The sequence below is a fragment of the Numenius arquata genome, chromosome 22 (genome assembly GCF_964106895.1).
Source record: "Numenius arquata chromosome 22, bNumArq3.hap1.1, whole genome shotgun sequence".
NCBI classification, from domain to species: Eukaryota; Metazoa; Chordata; class Aves; order Charadriiformes; family Scolopacidae; genus Numenius; species Numenius arquata.
The window spans coordinates 6,402,186-6,412,488 of record NC_133597.1 but is presented as its reverse complement, the minus strand read 5'-3'; the positions used below and the strand labels follow the sequence as shown (position 1 = coordinate 6,412,488).

The following is a 10,303-nucleotide window of genomic DNA, read 5'->3' as shown; positions in this document are numbered from 1 at the left end:
TAAAAAGAAGTAAACCCATTTCCAACCGATGTATTTGATGAGAATGCCTTTTCAATGAGCAAGGCGCTTTATTTTATCTTTAATATATTTCGCTGTGCCCTGTTTTTTAAAACCACATAACGAGTTTTTAAGAAAAAAGTTCAAAGGATATATCAAAAGTATTATGTTTCCTTGCCTCTGCCTTCCAGTTTTGACAGTGCGCGGACAACGTGAGTATCTTTTTTCTTGGTTTTAGGGCTGTCCAAATCGGCAAATGTAGCTCTGAAGTTTAAAGCCAAATGATACTTGTAATTGAAAAAAGAAATAGTGCTTTTGCCAAAGAGATTAAAGATAGTTTATAGGTTTTTTTTTTTGAAGGCTTTTAAAAAGATAGATCAATAAAATAAAAGTAGCTCAAATCGTTTATGAGTTTGAGACCATTGTTTCCTCCTGGAAAAAGAGATTGAGTTTTCTAACAGAAAATAAGAGTTTGCTGCCATTTGGATCACCAAAGCATGAAAACTAAACTGTGGTTGATAATGTTTTGTAGATTATACTGAAATCCTTGTAAGACGCCTGCAAGTATTTTTTTTTTTTGGGGGGGGGTGGGACATTTCCATAACTCTCTTCACCCATTTAAATTCTGCGGCCACAAGTAATTGCGAGCTGCTGTGGTTTCTGGAAAACCATGCAGCAACCGGTGGAAATTGGGAAGGCTCCTCCTGATACGCCTTGCCCTGAATAAGGCGTCCCGGTGATTCCAAACGGGGCGCGGTGCAGTTTCTCAGCGGGCAAAAATCCCCGTTTGGGAAGCAGTCTTCCCTGCCCGTCGGGGGAACGGCCGTGGAGCCTGGAAATAAAACTCAGGGCTCAGCCCGGGAGGAAAAACAGCTTTAACGGAGAGAAATCTCAGCACCCCTTAGCGGGCTACACGGGGTCTGGCCTCTGCGGAAGGGGCTCAAAGCTCATCTTTGCAAAAATCCAGCTGAGATAAGCGGGGATCCACCAGTAAATCATCTCGGGCTGCAGGGACTGAGTAACGCCGCTCCGGAGAAGGCAGCGTTTGCTTCAGCAAGGCACCTATAAATAGTAATTTATTTATTTCCACCTCCCCCACCTCCCCCCCCGCCGCTCTCCAGCACTTTGTGGCCGGGGAATAGATTTGATGCCGATCGGAGAAAGCTCCGGGGGCTCGGGAAAGAGGCGCTCATCCTGTATTTGCGGGATGCGCGCTTTTAATTTTTTAAAGTAATTACAGGCTGGGGGGGGGGGGGGGGGGGGGGGAAGAAAGGAGGAGAGGAAAAAAAAAAAAAAAACAAAAAACCAAAAAAAGCCAGCCCCAATCTGGAACCTTTCCCCCCCGCCAAAAAAAAAAAAAAAAAAAAAAAAAGAGAGAGAGAAAGAAAGACAGACACACACCCCGGTATCTTAAAATAGCGAGCAGGGAGGGGAGAGGCTGGGAGGATCCTCCCAGCCGGGCGCAGGGTGACAATGGTGCTCGGCGGGGAGCAGCGGGCGCCCTGATTGACAGCCGGAGCCTCCTAAAAAGGACGCGGAGAGATGCTTATCGGCAGGTTTATATAGCGGGGGCGCGGAGCGGCGCGGAGCAGGCTGCGGAGCGGCGGCGGCGGGAGCAAGCAGCGGCGGCAGGAGCCGGGGCAGCGCTGGGAGGCGGCGGAGACGGGGTCGAGGGGGGGGGGGCCCATGCCCGGCCGGCAGCGGCTCTGGCAGCCCCCGCAGCCCCGGCGGGCCGCCCCGCCATGCACTGCCAGCCCCAGCCGCGGCTCGCCGCGCCCGGCCGCCCCAAGGCAGGCAGGAGGCGCTACAAGACCTTCATGATCGACGAGATCCTCTCCAAGGAGACCTGCGATTACTTCGAGAAACTTTCCCTCTACTCCGTCTGTCCTTCCCTCCTGGTCCGGCCAAAACCGCTGCACTCCTGCGCCGGTAAGCCCGCTCCCCGCGTCCCTCCCCCCCCCTCCATCCCAAGCCGGGCTGGCTCTCCCCAGGGAAGCGGGGGATGCGCTGGGATGCAGAGGTTTGCCACCCGGGCCACCAGCAAACTCCTGCGCGTCCCGCTCCTCCGAAGCGGAGACTCCCCCAGACCCAGCCCTGAACCCGAGTTTTCACGCCCCGTCCCCAACGGAAGGGGTAGCGTTTGTCCCCGCTCCCCGTGTTTTCCAGGGAGATGCCGTTTAATAAATCTTCAGGGCTAATCGCAGCGCGCAGGGGTGCGGTTCGGCTGTAGCCCTCCTCGGGGTGTTCCCAAACCAATAATCGATGCAAACGGTAAGGAGTTAAGAGGAGCACAGGGTCCTCCAGTAGAAAGCGGCTTCGATCTTGTGCTCCTGGAAACCACCGGTGGATTTTTTTCATTGCCATCTGTGGGAGTACAAAGAAATTCATAGAAAATTTGAAAACGGAGAGAAGCTGCTGTTGAGACACGTTATTTTCTACCCTAAATTCTCCCTTCCTGTGAACGGCTATTTCTAACAGACAAGGTGTGGAAATATTTGCGTTGTTTTTACTGACAGAGACACCACAACTAAATACAGACGAATGGATCTCTGTCCTGGAGAGATCCCACTGATTTTAACGCAACAGAAGGAGCGATTGGGTCTTGACCACGGGCGTTATTAAATTTCACAAACAGATCGGTCTAACGTGAGCTTTTAAAAATCGATGTTAAAAGGAAAAATATTATTCTTAGAATGCATTCCAGATTTTAAAAAAGAAAAAAAAATCCCTCTCTTCCTGGCGAGGTAGGCAGTTTTCCAGATTTATATTCTTCCGATAAGGCAAGGCTTGCAGTGGTGACACCTAATGTTTTAAGAGAATCAGATGATGAAACTGAAACTTAAAAATACGTTCTTCAAAAAATCTTAACTGTTGAAAAATACGTGCAAAGGACTAACCCCCGGTAAAATAATATCTATTTCAAGGTCATAAAATTCTATTTTTCTTCTTTCTCTTTCCTGGGAATGTTCATTTTGCGTTTGTATTGGTGTGTTTAAAAATTTGAGACCTGCGTTTTGGCTTAGGTTTGGTGTTTTGTTTCGGTTTTAATGCTTAGCTGAATATAAATAAGAAGGAACTTTTTGGGTCTTAGTAAAGCTGTGCTGATATAAAACTTGCTGTTAGGTTCCCTGAGAGTTTGACGAGTAGAATAAACCCTTGGCCCAAGCATAAGCCTTCCTCCAACCTCAATATTTACTTTGTAAATATTAATAATTAAAGATTCAGAAGTGATTAGGGGGCCGGATCAGAATTAAGACCCATGATGGCCAACTTTTTGAAAGAGGTTAAATGCATAGTGTGATCCTCATTCAACATTTATTTCTTCCGATCGATTTGTGCGGGTCATTCCTTGCCTTCTCTAAGGAATTGCCGACATATTTTTATACAAGATGATCCGGTTGTTAATCAAGATATTGCTGACAAGGGAATTTTTCAGAGCTAATCCCTCGCTACTGCGTAGACAGTGAAATTCGGTGCCTGGCCAAAATAGGCATGAATGTCCCAAATGGGTGCGTGGGAGCTCACAATTCCGCGGCGAGGGCCCAATTCTGCACCCATCGGAGTCATTGGTGTCCCTCCCACAGACCCCACTCTGCCGGGAAGAGGGGAGAGATTTCTATCTCCCTCTATACAGAAAAAGGAAGCGATAGAAAAGAAAGCTCCCTTTAGCACCCAAAAGCAATATTCACCTGAATATTTACCGACATCCGGAAGCACGTCCCACTAACTCCGCACCAAAAACCAGGATTTGAATGTCCCATTCAGGCTAAGGGATCCCCAGCGTTTTCGGTGAGTGGGGTGTTTCCCAGCAGCTGTTTGGAGTCTCACCACCCCCATGGGAAAAAAAAGAGAGAATTAGTTTTTTTTAATATGTACTTCTGTCTCAAGTATAGCAAACATTGTCTTTGCAAGACTAATATAGATTTATTAAATAATTATTAATAATCCTCAAATGATTCGGCAGTGGATTCTTGAGTGATGCTAGCCTGACTCCTGTGGTTACTCTTCAATTAAAGCCTTATTTCTCTTTGTGCCTGGGCTATTTAATGAATTTGCCCTCAAGACTGTGTTTCTAGCCCAAGCTCTGGCCTGTCCCCGTGTCAGGGTGCATTGTGTATATCTGCTTCTCATGGAATAAGCTTTATGGAGTCGCAGTGCTTGAGAAGTGAATACGGAGAGAGATTTGCTTGTGGGATTAAAGCCATGAAAGAAACTGCTACAAAAGTCAGCGATTCCAAATTGTAAGTGTTCTAAGGTTTATAGGGATAACTGAAGTCCTATATGTATTAGATAATGGGATTTTTTTATTATTATTATTATAAAAGAGAGGAAATTCTATCGTCTAAGAAATGGACAATACCACAAAAGACAACTAAATGTGAAAGAATTTGAAAAATAGCCAACACAAATCTGTTAAAAAAAAAAAAAAAAAACCAAACAAACAAACAACAAAAAACCAAACCAAAAACCAAAACCCAAACACAAACCCAAACCGCTGGGAGACTACAGACTGCAGAAACACAGCGTGGGGCATTTAACTTGCTGCCTGCGTTTCCTTTGTCTCTTGAGTTAATCAGCACTTAGTCTCTTTGCGGTCTAGAAGAAATGAATCTTAATCTAAATCACAGAAATTTCCCTTGGCAGCAGAGTCATGGCTGGGTTTGGGAGCGTTTGAAACACTAATGAGTGATTAGTTACTTCAGCTGAGCTGCTCCTCGGTGCCGTGGCTTTTTCTCCCGTCAGGAGTCAAATTTTGTAGGCGTTTTCATGGGCTGAAGAGTTAATAGTTCTTTCATCTTGGGTGAAGTCAGAGAAGTCTGATATGCTTTTATAATTTATTTGGAGCTGAAAGATAGAAGCTGTTTAAGTCGCACAACATGTGTCTTTAACAACATCCTTTGGTAGGTGGAGAGATCTGAGAAGCGTTGGGAACCAAATGGAAAATATTTTTTCTTTTGGCTATGATCAAACAGTAAATATTTAAGCCTGTGCAGCTGAATTGGGACAAACCAAAATTATCAGGCGGAGGGGGACGGGGGTAGAAGGAGCGTTCGGGAATTTTCCTGCACGTGGTGAGGGCGAAAACCGGTGTTTGAGTTGTGAGGACCCCTCTGCCACCCCCGCCCCCCATCCATCCATTCATCCAGCTTCTCAAATCCAGAGTCCCAACTGCAGCTCTCAGTGCCTCGGACAGTATTTATTATTATTTTATTTTTATTATTAATATTATTTGGATGGTGCGAAGCTCACCCGTCTCCATGGGGACATTCCCAGTGCAAAGAGCTTGGAACGAGCCCCAACCCAAATTTTTCTTCGGAAAGAAAAATGTAATTCCTTGTGAAAACGATCCATCATTAGCTTAAAATCTGGTGTATGAACATGTATTGTGGGATTTATTGAGCCAAATAAACAAGGCTGAACTCACACGGAGTCTGTGACAAAACACCCAGGTTCAGAGCCATTATGATAACGAACAAAAAAAAATAATATTTAAACAGAAATATTTTCAGATGGTGGTTAATACCTCTTTGATTTATGGCTTTTTGGATTGCGATGACATAGTGAAAACATTTCTTTTGTTTCATGACATTTATATTTTTATTGGCTTTTCATGTTATGTCATATTTAATTAATTTGTACAAGTAATGATTACAGCGTTCATGTATACTGTGCTTGGTTTGCTGTAGGGATTTCTGAAGGCTGCTTTTTGACTGAGCAGAGTCCTGTCGGAATCACTTTTCAAATTGTCTTTATATAATTTTTCAATTTTATTTTTAAAAATATTTGTAGGTGAGTCTACACCGATTTTTGGGTTGTTTCCTGGATTTTTTTTTTTTTTTTTTAAAACCTTGCTTTAGCGATACACTCAAAATCCAAATGCCATATTTGTAGTTGAGGGCATGATAAAGAATCAAAGGACATAGTCAGTGGATGATGTTATGAACTCAAACTGGAAATGTCTCGTATTTATCAAAGTAACTAAAATAACTTGAAAAAATAAACATCAGGGTGGTTCTGGCCGGGTGTGGGGGGAAGTTGTGTGCTCTCCCCGGTGGCGCTGAATTTCCTCACGTTGTGTATTGATAATGGACAATATTGGTCTTGCGGGTCCGTTCTAAACTATCCTAATTTAATTAAGATGGCTACATTAAAAAGAATCATGTTGCCTATTTCACGAGAGAGCTTTTTATGAGTTTTCGGTTTATTTTAGCCAAGTTTGTAGTGCAGATTATTTGTTATCTATGCCGTGTATTCGTTTCTGCCTGGATCTGTTCTGGAACTCATAAAAATACCTCAAATTTGAAATAATCTTAGTGATTTATAACTTAAATTCCAATGAGCATCCGTGTAATTTATTTCTGTTCTATACCAAGGTTTTTCACTGTTATCTCGGCTAGGACTGCGCTGCTTTCTCTTTTTATCTCCTCCAGTAGTTATACTTGAATAACGTCTTGCACGAATGTAACTAGGTAGAAAGATGCCTTATATCGGTGTGGTTTTGTCTTCTGAGAGAAATAGCTACTTTAATATCAAATATTTACACGTCTGTAATGGGAGTTGTCTTTAAAGGGGATTGTACGGCTCTACATATATTTTAAAGCACCACAACTTCTGGAATTTCTCAGCTTTTTTGCATCTTTTTGAAAGTTTGCTGCTCCGGTGCTAGTCTGTGGAACAAGGCGCCTTTAAAGAACACATAAAGAATTATGACTTGCTTCCTTGAAATTATTATTTTGGATTTTTGGTTTGCTTTTTTTGGAGGGGGAGAATGAATCGAGGTTTTAGGTAGGTTTCTAATACAGAATTGTTCAAAACTCGAATTTTTCTATTTCAGTTCTTTTGTCTGTCTTCTGTTGTTTTATCTTAGGGTGAAATTGGGAATGGCTTGTCCCAAAGGTTTTTTTGAGCTCCCATTTTCTTGGTATATTTGATATTTTTGCTTTCTGGATTAAATTAAGTGATACCTGCAACCAGTGGGGCCTGCGGGGAATCATCGCTTGTGCGATAAAGTGTGAGCTTTGATACTCCTGGTCCTCGGTCAGGCTTGTCAGCCTTTTTAGTGAAAAAGTAGATTTATTGTGTCTTAAAACAGCTCAGTTTTTATGTATAACCTCACAACAAGATTCCTTCTGATTCTGTTCAAAAAGGCCTTGATATGGGCAAGGTTTGAATTTGCTCTGGGACATTACTTAAAATCGGGCTGGAAGCTATTTCTTTTGCTCAAATATTGGCTGAACCTTTTTCCTTTAATTTAAACGGATATTGTTACGGAGTTCCTGGGGGGAAGCAGGGCACTGTGGGAGTGGAAAAGGGAATCCATGTAGCTTGTATCCCAATGTGGGGAAAAACGAGATGCCATCCGTTCAAAGCGCGTTATCTGGAACGTAACAGCTGGATTAATCCTATTAAATAAAGCAAATACCAAGTTGTGGGTATACCTTCTACCGGGCTGACTTGAGTGTGCCCAGTATCTTCGGCTGGGGTTGAATTGCCATCCCCCAGCACATTTCCTGTGGCTTCCCAACACCTTGGATTAATGACTGGGATGAGTTTTGGTCTTGTGCTGTGTGAAGTGGGTGCTCAGGAGACCTACGTCTCTTAAATGTGCGCCTGCGATGGCAGGAGCTGGGGCTCGGTGACTCACGAGGTCCATTAAAGACCTGTGTCCCAAACTGTATTTGCCGAGGGAAGCCGGCCAAAAGGGATACGCTTGTGTGTATGGCAGCAGAGAGCAGGAGGTGCCAACTTAAATTGCAAAGCTCTGTGTGGAAATCTGCAGTGCTGCAATACTGTTTGGGATTTTTTCTGGTTATTTCTGCAAACGTGAAGAAAAAAAAATCTTTTGCAAACTGCCTATACTTATTAAGTTTAGTGATCAGTATAATTCTATAGTTTAATACCATAAAGGCAAAATGACAAAGGAAATCTATACATCCTGAAAAATACCAAGTGCTGCTTCTGTAGGTGTCTCTGATCCAGTATTAAGGAAGCTATCAGGTATTCCTAATAAACGTGAGGTAATTCAAAGATGATGTTACTGCACACAGATCCCAGAAGATGCAGTCACATTTAAGTTGGCGTCTTGGAGCCCTCCTCTTGAAAAGTCAGAATTTGCTGTCGGAACTGTCTCCCCGCTCCCGTAGCGTGATTTATTCAGCTGCAACCTCAGGAAAGCCTGAGTTTTCTCAAAACTCCCAACCAAATAACTCCCCGTCCATTTTAGCCCTACAAGAAAAAGACTTTCTGTAGCAATCACGCTGAAACCAAGTTATCAGCCGCGGTAAACTGAACTAACACTGGGGGCTTTGAAAGTGGGTTCATCCATAACTGCTGGAGATTGGGCACAAAATTTAATTTTAAAGAGCTCAGCACTTTTCAGGATGTCCGCCTTGGTTTTTACGTGTTTTGACGTCTTTAGCGGGACACATAGTTCAGAAATGCCAGAAAGCGGTGTGTGAGGGATAACAATGGGCTGGCTAATAAAAACTATATACTCGAAGAAGAATCTGTCAGCTTTCTCCATCGGGTTAGATCCAATATTAGAGGTGGTATTTCGGAAGCAAAGCCAGATCAGAATCTGAATTTGAAAAACAAGTTTCACTTGGACTGAGCAGGGAAATCTGGCTCTAAAGAAGTTTCGGTGCTAGGTATTTAAAAATTTGGAATCAAGACTGAATTTTGCTGTCTCTAGCTCAGTACTGATAACAGTGAGTAAAAGAAGTTAATGAACGGCAAAACTACACGGAATAAACAAGAAAATCACGCCCCAGTGATTGCAATAAAACCTGCTGTGGAAAGTAATCAGCGTTGTGGTTGTGGTTGAGCATGAATAAGCATTGCCCAGGAATGCTATAATAGGAGGTATTAATGAATGTGGGATTCCACTGGGAAAATTGACACCTACACCTTATTTTCTAAAGCCTCACTTTAGAGGCTTGCACCGAAGTGCAGATTAAATCTATCCGCACACCGGTTTAGCTTTTAACGCTATAGATTTGTGAAAAGTCTCCTCGCTTTGGACACTGCTCGTGGAGACCGCGCAATCGAGACCCAGTGCCACAGCTCTCGAGTTAATGATGATGATTATTTTCATGGCTTTTCTTCAGCTTGCCGCTGTAAAAATGCAGCCAAGACAGAGTAGAATGAACGTCCCCCAGCATCGCCGCCTTCGGTACCGGCTGGGTATGAGCAAGGGCAAGAATCCTCACCGGGGAAGGTGGGGAAAAAGCAGCGGGAGTGTTTTGAGCCCAGGAGTTGTGCGAAGGTCCCAGTGAAGTCGCCGGGCTCCGGGGAGAAAAGCAGAGCAGTAGCTAAGGAGACTTTTTGTTTTTTCCTCTGTTTACTTGTGTTGAGCATTACATTTATTTTCCGGTGAAAGAGTATGGCGAGGGACAGCTCGCTGTGTCAATGCCTTGGTGGTGCGTCGACCCACCTTCAGAAAGGATTTAATTAATGCCGGTAGGAGTGTTGTCAGCAGCTTTGGGTGATGGAAAGAAATCTCTGCCTTTCTGACGCTTAGTCGCTTCCATGCCCTCAGCGCAAGCCTGCGAGGAAGGAAGATTTACTTGCAACTCTACGCCATAGGTGGCAGAGCCGATCATCTGGAATTGATCTTCACATCAGGAACTCGTCTCTGTGGACGACTTGCTCAATACGCTCGCTGGAGTCGGCTCTTAATCTGCTGCTGGCATTTACTGGGTTAGAGAGAGGCTCTGCTTTTGCTCACCGCTGCTCCGATGATCTTAATTTCTTGATTCTGCATATATCTATTCCTTCTGCTCGTTCCCTTGATACCTTGCCCAGTTAGAGGTGGATCATGAACAGCTCTGCTTGGAGGAACTGGAAACTTGGGCTTTGCATTTGCAGACCGTGTATGAAGTGTTGTCCCATCAAAGCAAAACCACTAGTAGTCGTCAGAAAAATGGGTGATTTGGTTTGTTGGTAGATAGAAGCAATAATAATCCATTCTCCTTCTCAGTTCACGGTGAAGCAAACTGTTTTGGATTTATTTTTGCAACTTAAAGGTTTAAAAAGTGGGGGGTGGGGGGAATCAGATCAGAGAAAATGCTTGATCTGGAATAAAATATTGAAAACATAGCTTCCGAAGCCTGAAACGAAAGTTTCCAACACTTTCTTTTTTTTATATGAGACATTTGGCAAAGCACTGAAGTTACTTTCTGTATTGCAAAAATTTCTTTCTTTTTTTCCTCTTTTTTTGATGAAAGGAAGTTACAAGCGAACGTTTTCAGTCAGTTCTATTTAAGAATTGCTCCAGCTGGACTGCAGAAGCCAGAGCATGTTAACA

General features: G+C 43.6%; 1 protein-coding gene across 1 annotated transcript in view; it reads left to right on the top strand.

Moving 5' to 3' along the window:
* Positions 1–1,739: 1,739 nt before the first annotated feature.
* BARX2 (BARX homeobox 2) overlaps positions 1,740–10,303 on the top strand; it is a 35,806-nt gene continuing 27,242 nt past the window's right edge. The window contains exon 1 of the mRNA XM_074162518.1: positions 1,740–1,926. Coding sequence (XP_074018619.1) covers positions 1,740–1,926 — 187 coding nt within the window. The remainder of the gene's footprint in view (positions 1,927–10,303) is intronic.